The sequence below is a fragment of the Saccopteryx bilineata genome, chromosome 2, assembly GCF_036850765.1.
Source record: "Saccopteryx bilineata isolate mSacBil1 chromosome 2, mSacBil1_pri_phased_curated, whole genome shotgun sequence".
Lineage (NCBI taxonomy): Eukaryota > Metazoa > Chordata > Mammalia > Chiroptera > Emballonuridae > Saccopteryx > Saccopteryx bilineata.
In genome coordinates, this window is record NC_089491.1 from 265,395,023 (window position 1) to 265,415,941 (window position 20,919).

The 20,919-nt window shown below is 46.5% G+C and overlaps 1 protein-coding gene across 2 annotated transcripts; it reads left to right on the top strand.

Moving 5' to 3' along the window:
- Positions 1-304: 304 nt before the first annotated feature.
- On the top strand, positions 305-20,500 carry WSB2 (WD repeat and SOCS box containing 2). 2 transcript variants are annotated; one of them, XM_066260476.1, is made up of 9 exons: positions 305-460; positions 8,220-8,388; positions 12,268-12,512; positions 13,044-13,175; positions 16,197-16,297; positions 17,795-17,967; positions 18,913-19,023; positions 19,142-19,249; positions 19,848-20,500. In XM_066260476.1, the coding sequence occupies exons 1-9, from the start codon at positions 448-450 to the stop codon at positions 20,008-20,010; spliced, it is 1,215 nt and encodes a 404-aa protein (XP_066116573.1). In that variant the 5' UTR covers positions 305-447; the 3' UTR covers positions 20,011-20,500. The 2 variants fall into 2 exon arrangements, with proteins under 2 accessions (XP_066116573.1, XP_066116572.1); XM_066260475.1 differs by lacking the exon at positions 305-460 and having other exon boundaries at positions 8,186-8,388.
- Positions 20,501-20,919: the final 419 nt, after the last annotated feature.

The following is a 20,919-nucleotide window of genomic DNA, read 5'->3' on the forward strand; positions in this document are numbered from 1 at the left end:
CCCCCTCCTGGTTTTCCCTCAGGTCCGCTCTCCCCCTTCCGTTTTTCTCTCAGCTCCGCCACCCCCGGTTTTCCTCTCAGGCCCGCTCTCCCCGCACCGCCCCTGGTTTCCCCTCAGCGCCGCTCTCCCCCTCCGTTTCCTCTCCTCCCAGATCTCTCCCAGCCGGCTCCCCTCAGCCCTTTCCCCCTCCCCGCCTCGCCCTCAGCCCCGCTCCCCCCACCACACGGTCCCATCCCGCCCGCGCCCCGCCCCCCGCGCGACCCCGCCCGCGCCCGCCGCCATGTGACGGGAAGCAGCTGATGGCCTCTCCGAGCGGCGGCGGGCTCGGCGGGGCCGGGGCGGGGACCGGGGCGGGGACCGGCGCGGAGACGGAATGAGGGCCGCCGGCCCGGGGGGCTGAGGCGGCTGAAGCGGCTGCCGCCTGCCGCGGGGCCGCGCGCGTCCTCCATGGAGGCGGGAGGTGAGTGGCCGGGCCGGGGCTCCGGGTATCCGGGGCTCCGGAACTCCGGGGAGGGCGGGGGCGGCTCGGCCGGGGCCGGAGGACGCGGCGGGGGCGCCGGCCTGGGCCGACCGCGCGGGCCGGCGGCGGGGTGCGTGCCCGGTGCCCAGCTTTGTTTCACTTTCGCTGTCAGCGGCCGCCACGGCGTCCCCCGCCGCCGGCAGGACTGGGGGAGAACGGGCCTCGGCGTGACGGGGACCCCCAGCCCCTGGGAGAGTGGGGGGCGCCCGGGGCCCGGTGGGACGCTGGGGGCGCCGAGCCCCAAAGGGGTGGTGCCCACAGGGGTGGGTGCCCGGGTGCCAGGTGCCGCGCTCGCAGGTCTAGGTGGGAGTCCGCTCTGCCCTTTGCAAGCTGTGCGGGCGAGGACGAACCACCCCTGTCCACCCAAGTGTCAGTTTTGTATCTGCAGAATGGATTAATAATAGGACCTGCCCGGGGGGGTGGGGGGGGGGTTGGAGCTTCCCGAACTTGCCTAGTCATAAAATTGGGATTCTTATTAAAAACAAAACAAAACGCGAAAGTAAACACGTATGTACCATCTAGGTGTAATCTGTCTCTTTCCAGCCTCTCTCAGTGGAGAGTGATCCGTGGGGTGGGGTGGGGCCGATCCCTGGTGGCCTGTGTGACAGGTCAAGTTTGGGGGACGCTGGTGGGTGAAGTACACACTTGCCCCTATCCTTGTCAACAGCTGCCATCCGAAGACGGTGTGGAAGTCAGGGAATATTGGATATGCTTCAGAGCCAGCCCAGGTGAACTCGCACTCTCCGTGGGAATGGTGTCCTTGTTCTATAAAGGCAGAGAACCTCAAGACATGCCCCTCATTCACCCTGCCAACCACCTTGCCCCCCAAACCCCACCTTATATAAATATTTTGATGTTTGGGGTTTATTCTGGGAGTCCTAATTTTTGTGTCCACCCCTCCCCCCATGCTTAGAGGCAGCTTCCACAGGGAAAATTCTAAGAAGGGGGTCAAGGCCTAAGGCCCAGTGTGCTCCGGAACCTCGCTGTCGTCCTCAGGGTGAAGTTCAAGCTTTGCCCTGATCCAGAGGATTGGGGTTGTCGTTGCCAGTCTGTTTTCCCTGGCTTGTTTGATGGGGCAGGGATTGTGGGTGGGTCCGTTGAAGTCCCCGGTATTCCCTGGGGTGGTGTAACTTTTTAATTTGGGAAATGACATTTCTTTGTTTGCTGGAGTCAGGCATTCAATAAAAGGTGTAGAGGCAACTCTCTCTGCCTTCCCATCTAGATAAGGGCTTTTCTTTTCAGAGACTGTGCTGCCCATAGAACTCTTTGTAAATGGCCTTTACTGTTTGCTTGAATCTTAGGTGAATCTTTTTATAGCTTCCGCTGTCGTTTTCATTGACTCCTTATAGTTAAATCCGAAAGCTGATCTGTAGCTAGCCTCCCTTTTCTCTCTCTCTCTCTTTTTTTTTCTTAGCAGGAATATGTTTCCAGTTCTGATTTTTTTCCCCTAATGATTGTCGACTGTGTTTTGGGGTGTGGGCAGAGCTGTTGAGAGCTGCCAACCTACTGTTAAAAAAAAAAATAGCCTGCGAGTTTTACATTCTTTTAAAACTGAATAAAGCTTATTGTAATGGGATTACAATAGACAACAGTAGATATCTTTAGAGCAGTGGTTAGAATTCATTTATCTATTCAACAAATATTTATTGAGTGTCTGCTATGTGCCAGAAGGCAGCAGTCTGTAGGCCAGAGCCCTGGCCAATAGAAATACAATGTGAGCCACATGTATAATTTAAAATGTTCTAGTAGCTGCAGTTAAAAAAAAAAAAAAGTGAAACAAGTGAAATTCATTTAAAAACTACCTGTCAGTCCAACATGTCTAAAATACCACTTCAAAATGTAATCATGATTACTGATACATTTTAGATATTTTTTTAAATTCGGTGAGAGGAGGGGAGGCAGAGACACACTCCTGCATGTACCCGACCGGGATCCACCGGGCATGCCCACTAGGGGGCAATGCTCTGCCTATCTAGGGCCTTGCTCCATTGCTCAACAGAGTGCCTGAGGCCAACTCCCTTCATTAGAGCCATGGCTGCAGGATGGGAAGAGAGAAAGAAAGAGAGGGAAGCGAGAGAGGGGGAGGGGTGGAGAACAAATGGGCGCTTCTCTACTGTGCTCTGACCAGGAATCAAACCTGGCACATCCACAGGCTGAGCCAACACTCTACCACTGAGCCAACTGGCCAGGGCCTTTTTTTTCAGGATACTATTCATACTATGTATGCACGATCTTAACTTAGACTGCCACATATTAAATGGTCAGTAGCCACATGTGGCTGTTGGTGACTGAATTGGACAGCACAGCCCAATAGCAGTGAACATAGGCAAGTGTGGGATAGGAATGGGGAAGAGATAGACAATAAGTAGGTAAAAACAACAAGTGAAGTCAAGAAAAGATGGATGAGTGCTAGTTACAAAGAAAATTTAATGGAATGAGAGGAAAATGACTGGGCTACTTTAGACTGTGTGGCCAGGAAGGGTTCTGAGAAGGTGACATCAGCATCCAGCCCTGAGTGGCAAGATGGAACAGCCAGGCAAAGATCTGAGGCCCACCGGGCGGCATCCTCCAGGCAGGTGGAACATCTAATGTAATGATCCTGAGGCAGCACAAATCACCTTCTTTCCTGCTGGCTGGAGTCATCGCTTCCATCTCTGTAAGGCGAATCTCCTTTCACAGAGAGGCCCATAATAAATACGTCCCTGTTCAGCCTGTATGTTCATACACATGCCAGTGTCCAGGTAGAAAACCCTGGTCTTTTTCACCAAGAAGGGCCGTGGCAGGTACAAGCCCAGCTGAAGCTGCAGCCACTTGGCTCTGTTTTTTGGTTGTTGTTTTTTAAGTTCTGCACTAATTATGGCTTTCTTTTCCAGCAGCCAAGTTTAGTTGGGGCCCCTTCAGAATTTCCTTAGTTCTAGAAATGAAGAAGAGACAGGAATCGCTGGGTTCTTTCTTCTTTTAGCTCCTGGATTCCTGAGCTGGAAATAGCAAGAGATTAAATCCCCAAATCACAGAAATAGAGTGTGAAATCTGGGTATGGCTCACATTTAAGAAGCATTTCATGTGAAATGTTTGGCATAGGCATCATAATAGTTTAAGGGGTTCATTTCACTTATATGTAAAGAGGTATGCCATGTATATTTATTCAGCAAATATTTACTGACTGCCTGCTAGGAACTGAGGATAAACATACAAGGTCCCTCCTCTTCCCATGGAGTTGATGTCCTAGTTGGGGAAGACAGTTAATAATCTCATTAGTGGTTGTGCTGTAAAGAAAAGAAAGGGAAGGCCTGCCCAGGTGGTGGCGCAGTGGATGGAACATCAGACTGGGATGCGGAGGACCCAGGTTCGAGACCCCGAGGTCACCAGCTTGAGTGCGGACTCATCTGGTTTAAGCAAAGTTCACCAGCTTGGACCCAAGGTCGCTGGCTTGAGCAAGAGGTTACTCAGTCTGCTGAAGGTCCCGGTCAAGGCACATATGAGAAAGCAATCAATGAACAACTAAGGTGTCGCAACGAAAAACTAATGATTGATGCTTCTCATCTCTTTCCGTTCCTGTCTCTCTGTCCCTATCTATCCCTCTCTCTGACCCTCTGTCTGTCTCTGTAAAAAAAAAAAAAAAAAAAAGGAAGGCCTGACTAGGCGGTGGCGCAGTGGATAGAGTGTTGGACTGGGACACAGAGGACCCAGGTTCGAGACCCCGAAGTCGCCAGCTTGAGCGTGGGCTCATCGGGTTTGAGCAAGGTCACCAGCTTGAACCCAGGGTCTCTGGCTCGAGCAAGGGGTTACTCAGTCTGCTGTAGTCCCCCCTGGTCAAGGCACATATGAGAAATCAATCAAGGAACAACTAAGGAGCTGCAACAAAGAATTGATGTTTCTCATCTCTCTCCCTTCCTGTCTGTGTGTCCCTCTCTCTGACTTTCTCTATCTCTGCCAAAAAAAAAAAAAAGAAAAAGAAAAGAAAGGGAGATTAGCTTGGGCTCAGAGAAAGGCTCTTGAAAGAGTTGTCATTTAAGCTGAGACCTATTCAATAAATTAAGAGAAGGTGCCAGCCATGGAGAGGAACTGCTGAGGAAGAGCATAGCTGGTGCAAAGGCCCTGAGGTTGGAACTAATTGAGCACAGTGAAGGAGTTGAGAGAGGTGAGATAGAAGCCCAGGTGGGAGGTAAGTCAGGGGCCAGTTTCTGCAAGACTCAGGGTAGGGTTAGGAGTTTGGATTTTATTCTAAGAGTGATTGAAAGTGATGACTTTGGGAGGTGAGGAGAATGGATGGTAGAGGTCAGAGTGGGAGCTAGGAGAACAGTTGGAAGGCTACTTAGTGAGACGTGATGTTGTGTAGAATAGAGTAGTAACCATGGAAATGAAGGGAAATTAGGTTTAGCCAAATCTTTTGGGAACAGATTTGATAGAACTTGCTAATGGGTTTGGATTATGAGGTTAAGAAAAGAGAAATTGAGGATGACCCATTTTAATATTGTGTAGAGCCTCCATGGTGTCCAAAGGCTAGATAGTGTGCATGTTGTGGAGGGAGTGAACCAAGTGTAGGTATTGTCAGGATGGAATAAAGAAATTTTCATCGGGGTCAACTGATGAAAAGGACTTTTCATCTCGGCACTACTGACACTTTGGGCCAGAAACGATTTAATGTGGAAGGGCTGTTGGATGCACTATAGGGTATTTAGCAGCACTGTGGCCTCCACCAATCAGATACCAGTGGCACCACCCCTAGCTCTGACAACAAAAATGTCTCCAGACCTTGCCACATGTCTCCAGGGGGCAAAATTACCTCCTGTTGAGAACCACTGGGCTACAGTTAGGAGGCATTAATGGATTAGGGCTGTGCCACTATAAGAAAATATCTAAAAGTAACAAGAGCGAAGAAACTATTGCAGGACTGCTGCATAGCATTAAGAGACCTGTTTTGGATGTAAAATAAAAAGTAGAAGATTCTTTCCATGCAAATGTGCACATCCAGAGGAATATGCCTTTACAGACAAATAATGGCCTCAGTGAGAGGATCACACGTGCAAACACAGATTTCTCGGAGGAATTACCAGGTTCTGTACGAACGCCGACTTAGACATAGTATTTTAAAACCTAGATTTACATACAGAACCTCATGGAATAAATATAAAGGAAACTTCCTTGAATAGCAAAGCCACCAAAGTCTTAAGGATTTACTAAAATTCTATGTAAAGACAGTTCTCAGCAACACTTATTTTATAAAACAAGATACACCCATATGTTTTCCTACAATGCATATACCAGAAAATATTGTATGTACGTATATAAATATCATATACATATATTCATCTTTATGTAAAATTACCTTCTGTTTCATTGAATTCAAGATAGGGATTGAAGCCCTGGCCCATTGGCTCAGTGGTAGAGTGTCAGCCCGGTGTGTGGATGTCCCAGGTTCGATTCCCAGTCAGGTCACACAGCAAAAGCGATCATTTGCTTCTCCCCCCCTCCCCCCCTTCCTCTCCCACAGCCATTGCATGATTGGCTCAAGCTAGTTGGTCCCCAGCCCTGGTGATGGCTCCATGCCTCCACCTCAGGTGCTAAAAAATGGCTGTGGAAACATAGCAATGGCCCCAGATGTGCAGAGCATCACCCTCTAGTGCAGGGGTAGTCTTTTTGTACCTACGGCCCACTTTTGTATCTCTGTTAGTAGTAAAATTTTCTAACCGCCCACCAGCTCCACAGTAATGGTGATTTATAAAGTAGGGAAGTAACTTTACTTTATAAAATTTATAAAGCAGTTACAGCAAGTTAACACATATAATAATAATTACTTACCAAGTACTTTATGTCGGCTTTTCGCTAAGTTTGGCAGAATTAATCTTCATAAAGCAACTTACTATAGTTAAATCTATCTTTTTATTTATACTTTGGTTGCTCTGCTACCACCTGCCATGAAAGCTGGACCATCCACTAGTGGGCGGTAGGGACCAGGTTGACTATCACTGCTCTGGTGGGCGTGCCCGGTGGATCCGGGTTGGGATCTACCCGGCAAGCCCACTAGAATCTGTCTCTCTGCCTCCCCTCCTCTGGCAAGATAAAAAAAGATAGAGATCAGATTGCCATTATGTATCACTGAGAAAAAAAATACAGCCTATTTAATTACGAAAAGTCATTGCTTGTAAGACACATCCTGATTTTCAAGGAGGTCAGAATGTGAGAGGACATAAAGATGTGTCCCAAAACATGAAATATGGGCTGGTTAAATTAGTATTTATTTGGTAACAGCTACCGAGGGGTCAGAGTCTTGAAACTATTAAAATGGAACATACATATCAGGAAGTGACCTCATTCAGGATGGAAGCCAATATTTATATTAGTATGTATCACAATCCTAGTGGGTCAGAAAATCAGTTCTGAAGGCCTTTAAATCATGAGCTTCATCAGCCTTTGAGAAACTCAGGGAGGTACTCCATTGGAGTAGAGAATTTAACCAGGGAACTGCCCTTCCGGTCAATAAGGAAGCACCTGCTCTTCACAAGGCACTGTACCCGGCCGACAGTAAGATTTAACACGAAGATTAAGTCATCTTGGTGTTTTCAAACAAGGGTGCTTACATTCAGGTTAGGGGATCGGGCAGAGGGAAATCAATTACTACATGAGAGAATGAAAATCTGAGTGGGACTTCTTTCTGCTCTGATAGTGTGAGATCAGGGTACGCTTCTCAGTTCTGATCTAGGTGGGATTCTTGCAAGCAGAAAATGAGTCCGGGTGTGAATGTGCAGGAGCTACTCGGGGCACGCCTGGTGTGGCCAGAGTGTGGTGTTCAGGGAGATGTAACTGAGCTGGAGCTGATGGTATGGGCTGGGAGCCTGGGCTCAGCTGCCTTTATTGTGCAGGCAGTTGGAACATTGAAAGAAGTAGGGGAGATGTGATGTGATTTAGCTTTAGCAGGGTCCCTGGAGGCAGGAAAAGGAATTGGGAGAGTCTTGTAAAAGATTTGGGCAAGATGGGATGAAGGTTTCAATGTGTGGAGGGGAGATGGAAGTGGGAGGCCATCTCGGGAGGTTTCAGCAAGAGAAAGCAGGGCAGGGCCTGACCTGTGGTGACGCAGTGGATAAAGCATCGACCTGGAACACTGAGGTCGCTGGTTCAAAACCGTGGGCTTGCCTGGTCAAGGCACATATGGGAGTTGATGCTCCTCCCCCTTTCTCTCCTCTCTAAATAAATAAATAAAATTTTTTATAAAAAGAGAGCAAGTGCTTAACCACTTATTGTAGTTTTACTGATGATGGGGAAGATGCCTGTGAGTTTCATCTAATCATTTTTTCACGTGTTTCCCAGTTCTTTTGAAAAGAACTTAAATATACGTGAAAGTCTCTTAATCTGTACCATCTAACATTTCCTTGCCGGGTCTGTTACTGTTATGGTCCTCCTTTCTTCCTCTTGAGGCGTTCATGGACAGATGAGGCCTCCATTCACTGGGCTTACCCTCCCCAGGTTACTCTGAGTCATGGTTAACCAACAGAGGGTAGTGCCAGAACTGAGTAACCACGGTGGAATGTGGCCCGTGGCTTCTGTTATTGCCTCAGGTCATTTAAATGACACTTCCCTCCCAGGATTCTCCAGTGTGACCCTTTGCCTTGGGGAGAGAGTGGTTTTCCTTGTGTCTGAGTCAGGGAGGTGGTGAGAGAAGTGAGGGTGCTTGTTTGAAGTATGCTGTCTCACGTCTCAGAGGAACCACTGCTGCTGGCAGAACTCAAGCCCGGGCGCCCCCACCAGTTTGATTGGAAGTCCAGCTGTGAAACCTGGAGTGTGGCCTTCTCCCCCGACGGCTCCTGGTTTGCTTGGTCCCAAGGACACTGCATTGTCAAGCTGATCCCCTGGCCGCTGGAGGAGCATTTGTAAGTATTCTGGCACCCCAAATTACCCCCTACTCTTTTTGGGTTTTCCTGCCCAAGAACAGGAGAGGGAAGATGGCAGAAGAGTTCAAGAACAGATCATTGGGGTTTCCAGAACCCCACACGCTGTACATGTGAAAATTTTATCAAAGTATGGTCGTCCCAACTTTTTAAAAACAGATTTACTGAGATGTAATTTCCACACCATGCAATTTGCCCATTTAAAGTACATTTATCACCATGATTAATCTTAGAACATTTTCATTACCCATGAAAGAAATTCACATCGTTACGCCAGCACACTCCAAACCTCTCTACTCTCCAGGCCCGAGCAGCTGCTAATCTATTTTCTGTTGTTACTGATTTGTCTTTTGTGAACATTTCATATTTATTGAATCCTATGTGTACTCTTTTTTTGACTTTGTTCTCTTAACATAATGTATCCAGTTATTCATGTTGACGCATGAATCAGTACTTTATCACCTTTCATTGCCAGTAATATTCCCTTGTATGGAGATACCACAAGTTGCTTGTACATTTATCAGTTGGTGGACATTTGGGTTGTCTACCCCTTGGCTATTATGAACAATGGTGCTGTGAACATTTATGTACCAGTTTTTGTGATTTTACATGTTTCCTATGTTTAACTGTTTGAAGAATTAACAGACTTCTCCAAAGTGGCCGCCCCATTCTACAATCGCACCAGCAATGTGAGTTTTTTGAAATCTCACCCTCAGCAACACTTGTTATGGTCAGCCTTTTTGATTACAGCACAGAGTTGTGGCAGCATTTCTGCATATCCTCATGGTTACTGAGGAGTGCCTTTTCATGTGCTTATTGGTCCTTTGCATGTCTGCTTTGGACATTTGTCTATTCTGACCCTATGCCCATTTTAAAACTGGGTATTTATCTTTTCATTATCGACCCCATTTCGTTTTTGATATTTTTCTTTTTTGGGCTGAATGCTGTAAGCCTCCCCTCCCCCCTAGTTGGATGGTCCAGCCTCTGCATTTTTTCATATGTCCCAGGGCAACTCTGCCTGCATCTGTATTCAGCCAAGATTTGTTGCAAATCTTGGCCTGAAACTGAGCCTAGGGGCTGAGAATCCTAGATAAAGCAACACAGCCCCTGCCCTGGAGGGTTTCATTTGTTTTGCTTTAGGCATTTCTTATAAATTGTGTATTAGATTTAAGTTGTTTATAAATTTAGTCTGAGCCTTATCACCTTGATAATAGGTAATCCTGATAAGACTTTGGTGAGATGGGCACTGTGCATGACGGGGTGTGGGGGGGTATAAATCTGTGCACTTTCTGGAGGGAAGGCTGTTTGGCAATAGGCTTCAAAGGCCTTAAAATATTCTTCCAGCGATTAGGAAACTCAGAAGTAGGGTCATCTGTTTACATACACTGATTTTCATCATGAAATTAATTATACGGTACTGAAAAATCAGAAAGGGCTTCAAATCTAGTGATGAGAGAATGGTTTAACGACATCGTGGCATTTTTATATATTTTTGCAGCTGTCAAAGATTGTTTTTTTTATTATGAATTTAAGTTCCTTTTATAATCAGTTTTATGGTAATGCCAAGGTCATTTATTGTTTATTGATCCACCCACTTAACTTCACATTCAGACTTAAGTCTGATAAAAATTTATAGTCTGAAAAAGTTTTTAAAAAGCATCAAATTAAAAATCGGTTGTTTTTCTGAAAATCACTCCTGTGTGAATATACATTCCTATAGGTAAATATAGTCTTCCCATATTAACTATTAATTGCCTTATTTCCAAAATTTTCCCACATTTCTCTGTTATTTTTATAATTTAAAATAATTTTTTAAGTTTTTTAAAAAGAGAGGAATCTGGGACATTTATGTTCTTAGGAGTGTTACATTTTTAAAAATCATATGTGCTTTTCATATTGAGCAAATAATTGTACTACATTTAGGAAGTAAAATTTTTAGAAACTAATTTCGATGAAGTTAAGCTCCTCCTGAATCTCTCTTGCCCTTAGTTACCTTCCCGAGCTTGTGTCTCCCTGGCTCCTGTATAGCTCATACCTTAATATATACATTGACAGGCTCGGAGTTCAGGGGACCTGTTGAGCAGTAGGCTAGGATACCCAAGACTGATGTCCTCTTCTGGGTCTGCCCCTGATTGTGGGAACCCAGGAAAGTCAGCTCTACTCCTAAAATGGAGACTTTAGTATCTCTTTTCCAGAGAAATTAAATTTATGGTGTTAAAATAATTTAATATATAAATGTGGCTTACTTTCTTTGAAATAAAGTAACTATAAAAATATCCCTTAAATCAAATACAGACATTCAGATTTTATAAAAAGTAAAACATATGTAACTTTGGAGATACCAAGCTGTTCTACAAAGTTTTCCCCATAGTCTGCTTTTTATATGCTTCTTCCCTAGATGGCAAACATGGGCCCCTGTGCCAGGGCCAGGCAGGTCTGCAACTCAGCAACACGTATGGGGACATGTGTGGGGACGCGTCTGGGTGGACGAAAAAGACATTCATTATCTCCTGCAGATGTTTTGTCAGAAGAGTACATTTCAGATATAAATAACAAAATTAGGCCATTTAGACCAAGAGGTCAGCAAGTTTTATCTATAGAGATCCAGAAGCTAAACATTTGGGGTTTTGCAGGCCATATGGTCCCTTTCAAGACTACTCAGCTCTACTGTGATAGCATCAGAGCACCCATAGATAGTAGGTGACCCAATGAGCATGGTGTTCCATAAAAACTTTATTTATAAAAACAAGCTGTTGTTGGCCTAGGCACAGTTAGCCAGTTTGTGACTTAGACTCATAGAGTTTTAGAGCTGAAGGAGGCTACCCTTGCTTCAGTTCCTCCTAATATTATAGGTGAGCTTGGTTAAAATTTTTCAATATATTTCAACCACAGAATGGACAAAAATTGATTGACTTACTTTTTGGGAACAAATGTAATACATCAAGAGGTCCAGTTTCTCATGGAACCGAGTTCCAGTTTGATCATCCTCACTTCCCCTAGTTTGATACGCCCCAGAGTAGGTCAGGGTCACATGAAAAAGTAGGTCTTCTTTCTTGTACTGATGAAGTGTACGGCAGGCAGGAAAACTTCTGGTTTTCTAGCTGAACTTCAGGCTGCCTAATTGCTCATGCCTTTTAGATACTGTCTGTGAGGCAGAGTGGTAGAAGGGCCTGTATGTTAGGGACCGAGCCTCACTTAGCTTATCTGGTCCTAAATAAAATATAAAAGGAGAGGGTCTGGTTATTCCATGAACCCCTGAATAGTTCTGTGGGTTCTTCCCCTCTGTTGACTATCTGCTGGTTGGTTCCTATGCTGGACATACCATCAGGGAAGTAAATGATGGAGCCATGTTAATTGACTGGAACATAGTGAGTGAAGGCTGAAATCATTGGGTACCAAGTGTGTTGGCAAGAAAAGGGTTTATTTCCTTGCTTCTCAGGGGTTTTCTAAAGCTAGAGATGGGGGTGCCATCAGGCAAGAAAGCTGCAGACAGATATTCAGGCTCTCAGTTCTGTCCTGGTTCCAGACCCACAGCATACTTGTTTTGGGGGTGGGGGAGTGGAGTGCGTCTTTCCTTCCATGCACCAAAACCTGAGAGAAGTTTGTGAAGAAGCGTGTGGCTCTCTGGAGCATCTGTGATCTGGCTCTCCCACAGGCAGGCTACCCCATTGCAGGGCTCTCACAAATGGGACGAGCCAAGGCCAAGTTATCCTCTGTTACACAGTTCTAAAAATTAAAGTCCTAGAATTCACCAAAGGCCAGTTTGTCTCTAGGACTTTAAAGTCTTAGATACCCAGGATGAGAAGCTGGTTGATTTGGTGACAATTTCAGACTCAAGAAGAACTCTCTGCTTCCTCCCAGCATCCCTAAAGGGTTTGAAGCCAAAAGCCCAAGCAGCAAAAATGATACAAAAGGACGAGGCAGCCCAAAGGAGAAGACTCTGGACTGTGGGCAGATTGTCTGGGGTTTGGCCTTCAGCCCATGGCCTTCTCCACCCAGCAGGAAGCTCTGGGCACGCCACCATCCCCAAACACCGGACGTCTCTTGCTTGATTCTTGCTACGGGGCTCAATGATGGGCAGATCAAAATTTGGGAGGTGCAGACAGGTAGGTCATTTCTGGCTGGTGGCCTGTGTGCATGTTCTTTTTTTTTTAGTATTTTTCTGAAGCTGGAAACGGGGAGAGAGAGTCAGACAGACTCCCACATGCGCCCGACCGGTATCCACCTGGCACGCCCACCAGAGGGCGATGCTCTGCCCCTCCGGGGCGTCGCTCTGTTGTGACCAGAGCCAGTCTAGCGCCTGGGGCAGAGGCCAAGGAGCCATCCCCAGTGCCCAGGTCATCTTTGCTCCAATGGAGCCTCGGCTGCGGGAGGGGAAGAGAGAGACAGACAGGAAGGAGAGGGGGAGGGGTGGAGAAGCAGATGGACGCTTCTCCTGTGTGCCCTGGCCGGGAATTGAACCCGGGACTTCTGTACGCCAGGCCGACACTCTACCACTGAGCCAACTGGCCAGGGCCTGTGCATGTTCTAATGGGGTTGAAGGGCCACCAGCCCCTAAGTGGGACAAGGAGTGTAGCTGTGACTGGCAGACTGGGTGCCATCTCTGCACTGCCTGAGTGCTCCTGCTTTCACCCTAGGGCTCCTGCTTTTGAATCTTTCTGGCCACCAGGACGTTGTGAGAGATCTGAGCTTCACACCCAGTGGCAGTTTGATTTTGGTTTCTGCATCTCGGGATAAGACTCTTCGCATCTGGGACCTGAATAAACATGGTATGGAGGTCATGGAACTCCTATGATACTGTATTTGCCCCTTTCTCTACTTTACCAATGTCATTTTCTCAATCTTTTCTCCTACTAGTGCTTCTTTGGGAAGCTTTTTTTCTAATAACTGCCCTTCACCCCTTGAAGATTTTAGTGAATGTGTATTTATGCTTTGTATGTTAAAAAGTAAGACTTTTTTATTTTTTTTACCAATAGAACCAAATTTTGCCACTATTGGTGTCACCTCCATTGAAAATACTTCATGAAGAATACCTTTTTTCACCATGGCATTATTGATGTTTTGGGCAGGATAATTCTTTGTTATGGGCTGTCCTGTGCATTCTAGGGTGTTGAGCATCGTCCCTTACCTCTACACCCTCTAGACCAGTGGTCCCCAACCCCCAGGCCGTGGACCGGTACCGGTCTGTGGGCCATTTGGTACCAGTCCGCAGAGAAAGAATAAATAACTTACATTATTTTCATGTTATTTATATTTAAGTCTGAACGATGTTTTATTTTTTAAAAATGACCAGATTCCCTCTGTTACATCCGTCTAAGACTCACTCTTTATGTTTGTCTCAGTCACGTGATACATTTATCCGTCCCATCCTAAAGGCCGGTCATTGAAATTATTTTCTGACATTAAACCGGTCTGTGGCCCAAAAAAGGTTGGGGACCACTGCTCTAGACAACAGTAGCATCCACTACAGTATGACAACCAAAATGTCTCCAGGCATTGCACAGTGTCCACATGGAGGTCAGCATCTCCCCAGGCTGACAACCACTGGTCTAGGGTACTTCCTGTTAGCAATAGAGTTTCTCTGTGAAGTACAATCTAGGTCTGGAAGAACTCTCTCAGGCCAGAGGGGGCCACTTTTATGCAGTTCTATCTTCAGCCAAAGGGTATACAGGAGCAACTCAGCAGAGAGTCCCACACATCTCTGGTGCTGATCCTTAACTGGTAAGGTGACCTAGGGGAGGGAATTCATTGGCAGAACATCCTCCCCCCCACCCCCCAAGGGAGGTAGAAGGAGGAAACTGTGACATGGACAGTTCGTGAAGAGACACACTCATCCCCAGTAAGGTAAAGGCAGCGAGCAGTACTCTTCTTGCTTGGGCCATGCCTGAACAGGGACCAAACTGTGAGAGGGGACGACCTGTTTCTTTCCCTCTTGGAAACGAGCCCAATAATTTGTCAGAACAGCTGAGGAGGAGATGTGTGTAGTTTCCCGTCTGAACACATCTCATCACTAAGAGGGCTCTGTAGGTGCTGCCCATTGCTGTGGGACTTGCAGCCGTACACGCCGAGCCAGGCCTGCTGCCTGGGAAGGTCACTCAGAGGCAGCGCCATTTTTAATGTGTGTCCAGAGGCAGCTTGTCACCATCTAAGAAAGGTCCTTAAAGTGGCTTTGGAAATCACTTGCTGGTTGGGAACTTAGGGTGAGAGTGGGCATTATGGACTGGACCAACGATTAGGGCTCTTCAGAGAGAGGAGGGGAATGAATCATGGGTCCTGTCTTCCATGACTTGCCTTAATTTACTCAGCACTCACAACTACCCAGGGGTGGGTACTGTTCGTATTTGGTAGCTGAAGAAACCGTGACTGACTTTAAAAACATTTATACCCACAAATTTATAAATACATATAAATGACCATATACATTGTTAAAAATGATTTTATTCCTTTTCCTTTTATTTTGGCTTGACATCCCCACCCACCCAACCTTCATCCTCCTTCTCATTCTCCCTTCCATCAAATTCCGCTATAATCCCTCTGTAACCTTGTAACGAATCTTCTCTAGTCCTGTCCATATTTTGATATTTTGCTTATACTTGTATAATCCTAATTAGACACTCACACTGTAACATTTATGGGTTTTGGGGTCATTGTTTCACAAGGACAGAATCACAGTCTTCATATTTTTTCTGGATCTTGTTCTTTTTCCTTAAAGATTACTCCATAGAAAATCTAGATTCTTTTTTTTTTGTATTTTTCTGAAGTGAGAAGCGGGAAGGCAGAGAGACAGACTCCCACATGTGCTTGACTGGGATCCACCCGGCATGCCCACCAGGGGGCAGTGCTCTGCCCATCTGGGGTGTTGCTCTGCTGCAACCAGAGCCATTCTAGTGCCTGAGGTGGAGGCCATAGAGCCATCCTCAGCCCCCGGGCCAACTTTGCTCCAACGGAGCTTTGGCTGCAGGAGGGGAAGAGAGAGAGAGAAAGGGGAGGGGGAGGGTGGAGAAGCAGATGGGCACTTCTCCTGTGTACCCTGGCCGGGAATTGAACCCGGGACTTCCACATGCTGGGCCGACGCTCTACCACCGAGCTAGCCAGCCAGGGCAAATCTAGATTCTTAATTTCATCTGAATTAACAGGGTGGATGGACTTGTTACTCCCTTTATGCATTCATTTCCCTGTGGATGGACATTTTGTCTTATCCAAAAGCAGACCTGGAGAGATTACATGAGTGACTCAGGGTGATGTGCTAAGTAAACAGTGGAGCCGGGGTTCTCACCCAAGTTTGCCTGACTACAGAGCAGTGGCCCAAATAACTGCTCATGCAGACACCCTGGCAAGGGGGAAGGAGAAAGAGGGTGTGGAGTGGGGTTCTTGTGATCAGGGGGAAACCATTACCGAGAGAACTGATGATAAACACTCTCAAATTTGGAAGGATGCTTCAAAGTAATTGAGGTGGCTGGGGGACCTGAAAACAATGTTCTTTGCTGTCAAAGGGCTCTGTCAAACCTGATCTGGGTACACCTTTGTCCTGATGGTCTTGTGACGTTTGGTGAAATGGTAGATAGTGATTTCCCTTGGGTGCTAGAGTATTGTATTAATAGACTTCAGATGTTTGAGTGACAAGGTCTGTCATACTTCTTCCTCTGCATTAAAAAGTGGGGGTCAGGACTCCATTGATGGCGACCTAGGTGGATATACTGGGTGAGTGATCCATCACTACCAGTTAGTTTTTCAGTCTTCCTGCTCTGTGCTTTTGAGACAGCTCACACTCTGCTCCTTTTCTTTGCCAGGTAAACAGATTCAGGTGTTATCGGGCCACCTGCAGTGGGTTTACTGCTGCTCCATCTCCCCAGACTGCAGCATGCTCTGCTCTGCCGCTGGAGAAAAGTCGGTGAGTCTCACTCATTGGGTGCGTCTCTGCTGCTTCAGTTCCACAGGACCTGGAGTCTGGAGCCACCTTGTGTGTGAGAAGGTAGATAAGCCACGTGTCTGCAAAATCTACCTGCAAATCAGCCCCAGCAGAAGGCATGCTGGTGGGCTCTGACCTCCTCCTGCGTACCTCCCTTTTGATTTGCACTTTGACATGAACCAAGAGAGGAGGTGTTTCCGTAGATTGCTGCCCTCGTCAGAAGCCTATTGTCTGTACAAATGCTAAACGGGTGCTTTTTTTTTTTTTTTTTTAATGAGAAAGAGGGAGAGAGGAGAGGGACAGACAGGAAGGGAGAGAGATGAGGAGTATCAACTCATTGTTGTGTCACATAACTTGTTCATTGATTGCTTTCTCTTATGTGCCTTGACTGGGGGGCTCTAGCCGAGCCAGTGACTTCTTTCTCAAGCCAGTGACCTTGGAGTCATGTCTGGGATCCCATGCTCAAGCTGGTGAGCCTGCAGTCAAACTAGTGACCTCGAGGTCATGTCTATGATCCCACACTTAAGCCGGGTGAGCCCGCACCCAGGCCGGCGACCATGGGGTTTCAAACCTGGGTCCCCAGTATCCCAGGCCAACTCTCTATTCACTGCACCACCGCCTGGTCAGTCATAAAGGGGTGCTTTTAAAAATTTCCTTTCCCCTGGGAGTCTTCCCACACATGGATCCAGATTTCCTTTGAACCGTCTAATTGGGATCTACCCAATTAGAATTTCCACTTCAGATCATAAAACGTGCAGCCACTTGTTGAACATTGTCTTCAAATCCTCTTGTTTTAAAAAGTATTAGAAACTCAGGAACAACTTAGGAAGTTTGTTTGAATTTTATATCTGCATGAAGCTATTTGCTGCAACTGACTTGGGAAAGAATTAAGAATTCACTATTTAGTGCATGAAAGTGAGAATTTTCTTAAAATAAAATCCTGTTTTTAATGATTTTCACAAAGGTTTAAAGTGAGCAGATTTTCATGGTCCTGTAAATGCATAGGGTGTAACATGGCACGGCAGGGTGCCCCCGCTTTGTAGGTAGCCCTGGGGTTCAATTCTGACCTGTTTTTGGTTTTAAATGAAAGGACAGGATAGCCTTCGACTTAGGTCTTCATGCGCACATACTGCATGATTGCAAGCAGGGTTCAGAAGCTGAACTCAGAAGCCTCTGCTGATACATGTTAGCGGCAGTCTTTGGGAGGTTAGTTAACCCTGTTTGAGGTTAGTTAGCCCTGTTTATTCTTCCTTAAAGTAAATGCCTTGAGCGTGTCCGTTGGTTAGGCACCACAAGAATTCAGAACTGTTACTTTATTTAAGCCTAGGTGATACATTCTGGAAGAGCTGTAGAGAAATGGGGTGGAGAAGGTGGCTTCATCTGGCCTTGAGGCCCGAGGTGGGCCTTGCCTCTCACTCACTGTTTACATTCTGAGCCCTTTGTTTCCGCTCCTAACCAGGCACCTGTTACTTCCCACAGGTCTTTCTCTGGAGCATGCGGTCCTACACATTAATCCGGAAGCTAGAGGGCCACCAAAGCAGTGTTGTCTCTTGTGACTTCTCCCCTGACTCTGCCTTGCTTGTCACGGCTTCTTACGATACCAACGTGATCATGTGGGACCCTTACACTGGAGAGAGGCTGAGGTCACTCCAGTAAGGACCGAATCCCTGCTTAACTTCCTTGTGGGGTAGCTGATGAAAAACCTGTCTTGGATTAGACATGTCCCTTTTCAAGTCTGGGGAATGGGAGGGGACAACCTGGGGAAAAGACAGTGTGATCAATGATTATTCTAAGCGTGGTATAGTGTTTCCTTGTCAATTAAGTTCTCAAATTAGACCCAAGTGCCTTCAGCTCTCCTGATATGTGAGACTGTACTTCTTTGGATTCATCATTAAGAAACTTCAAGTGACTCTTTTTTTCCATTTACTAATAACTGTAGTCACAAGTTCAGAACAATCCTCTTATTGAAACTGCTATTTCCAAAATGAATTTTCATGTTCTCACAAATTTGGTCTGTGTTTTTCTCTCCTTTATCTCTGTTGTTTTATGAAGAAAATAATAGTAGTCCTATAATTACCATGCATCTCAGCCTAAAAAAGACTTTCAGTTTGTACTGTGGCATTAAAGCGAGGCCTGACCTACTTTGCATAAGGAAACTAGCACAGGGAGTGTTAGCAACCCTCAGTCCCTCCATGGGACACGGAGCCTTAGGAAATGTCTTTTCTCTGGTCTTTTCTGGTCTCCAACTCACAAGGTTTTCTGTATGGGGTACAGGATGCGTCCCAAGCCTTTCCATAGCTGGGTAGTTTGGTCGCGGGCCTGGGGATGAAGATGAAGGGTGAATAGTGGCCATCACTCCAGGCTGGCTGTCCAGTTTCGTTTCTTTTTTTAAAAAAGTTTCCCATCGATTTGAGAGGGAGGGGGTATAGAAAAGCATCAACTTTTTCCACTTAGTTGTTCCATTGAGTTGTGCACTCATTGGTTGCTTCTCATACGTGCCCTGACCAAGGGTCAAACCCGTGACCCCAGCATGCTGAGAAGACATTCTACCCATTGAGCCAGCTGGCCAGGGCTTACTGTCCTCTTGTTTTCCTCAGCCACACCCAGCTCGACCCTCCAATGGACGACAGTGATGTCCACATTAGCTCCCTGAGATCTGTGTGCTTCTCTCCTGAAGGCCTCTACCTGGCCACAGTGGCGGATGACAGGTAACGAGAAGCTCTTCATGTGGCCTCAGAGCACATGCTTGCTAGTCACTGTCGCATTTCCCTAGGGGTCTGGGCCCGGGTTTGCTAACATGCAAACATACTTTTCTCTCTCATCCAGACTCCTCAGGATCTGGGCCCTGGAACTGAAAACTCCAATTGCATTTGCTCCTATGACCAACGGTCTTTGCTGCACATTTTTTCCACATGGTGGAGTTATTGCCACAGGGTATGTGTCTGCTAGCTGCACAGATGGGCAGCAGTTTCTGCTAAGTGTAGGCCATGGAGCTCTTGAAGGAAAGAAAGCATTTAAAATTTCCTTGCCTGTGGGGAAGGCTTTAAGGAAGTCCAAGATTACATAAAATTCTGATACTCTCTTCTGCCAATACAGGTTTATCACTGATTCTTAATATTTAATCTAAATGCAGTTAAAGGGTTACAGTTCATGACAACTAATGGAGCAGGCCTGCGGGGATCCTACAGGGAGATGATGTAGCATTTATATGGGAGCCTGTCTCACAGGGCCCATCTATAATTCAGCAGGTGGCATTCTCCCCCATTACTTCTGAACCCGTAGTATGAGTGAGAAAGGGTTGTGTCGATGGAGATAGCACTTTGGTATCAGAGGTGTCTGGCGTTCTTATAACCCTCTCAGCAGCCTTAATTATTCAGCACCACAGCTTTTAAGTCCATTCCAACAGTCAGGGCTACACTGCACTGCTGGAGTCCCGCCAGTGCACGTCAGAACAGAAACAATACTGTCCATCACAAGGAAGACCTGTCTCTCCCAGGTCTGTCTTCATGCCTTGGTTTCTGTCTTGTTCCAGGACAAGGGATGGCCATGTCCAGTTCTGGACGGCTCCTCGGGTCCTGTCATCACTGAAGCACTTATGCCGGAAAGCCCTGCGGAGTTTCCTCACCACCTACCAAGTGCTGGCACTGCCCATCCCCAAGAAGATGAAAGAGTTCCTCACATACAGGACTTTCTAAACAACGCTACCTAGTCTTACCTGTTCCCTCTGTAGCTGGATAAATCTCCCTGGCAAAGGAGTAGCTGCAATAATGGGCCAAACATTTGGTCTTGGAGCAAAACAATTTCTCTTTGGGACTGTGAATAGAATGTAGCAAAACCAGATTGCAGTGGACTAGTCTTGGTCCCTTTCCCAAGGCCACATGACAGTTGGTCATAGGGGAGGGGATTCCACTCCCCTAGCCACAGCACCTGGTCTTGAATCTTCAGTCCACTTTTAGACAACACTTTTGAACTCTTTCTAGTAGTTTTGATTCAAAGTGCAGTTATTGAGTTAAACTAGGCCTAGAGACCCTCTCTGCCGTGGCAAAGGGGTTTGAACTCCCTCTCCAGGGAGATGTGGCTTCTGATTGTTTCAGCTGCAACGGTGGCATTGTTTGGAGTTCTCTTCTGTTGTGTCCGAGTGGCTTTGATGTTGGCAAGTCTTTCCTCCCTCTATTTCCCTTCTGACCAGTGGGACAAAATTTTCATGGAGCAGTCTCTGGTTAGAGGTATTAGCTTAACTAAAAGTCCAGGTGACTCAGAGGCTGTGCTCCTAACCGAGACACTATAATTGGCTTTTTTTTCCTCTCTAAATAATGGTGTGCATGTGCAGACAACAAATCTCTATGCCAGGTTCCACAAATTCCCAAACTGCATGACTGTTCAGATGGCTGAGTTGTCAGTTGTTTGCCTTTCATTAGCATATTTATTTGTATTTTTCTCAACAGATGTTAAGGTACAACTGTGTGTTCCTTGATGGTATCTAAAAACCATAGTACTTAAGTTAAACAGTTGTGATGCCCCCTTAGTTGTGTATAGAGTTGGCGTTGGCATGACGTCAGCTGACCCTCCCCTGTATGAAGTCTGACTTGGCTGTTCTCCCCCTA

What these genes read in the sequence shown, in the direction of transcription:
- WSB2 (XM_066260475.1), top strand. Translation starts at nt 8,201, where the DNA reads ATGCTGTCTCACGTCTCAGAGGAACCACTGCTGCTGGCAGAACTCAAG. An exon ending in CTGCCGCTGGAGAAAAGTCG is followed by an intron (nt 16,298 to 17,794) that starts GTGAGTCTCACT and finishes TACTTCCCACAG; the next exon opens with GTCTTTCTCTGGAGCATGCG. An exon ending in GAGAGGCTGAGGTCACTCCA is followed by an intron (nt 17,968 to 18,912) that starts GTAAGGACCGAA and finishes TGTTTTCCTCAG; the next exon opens with CCACACCCAGCTCGACCCTC.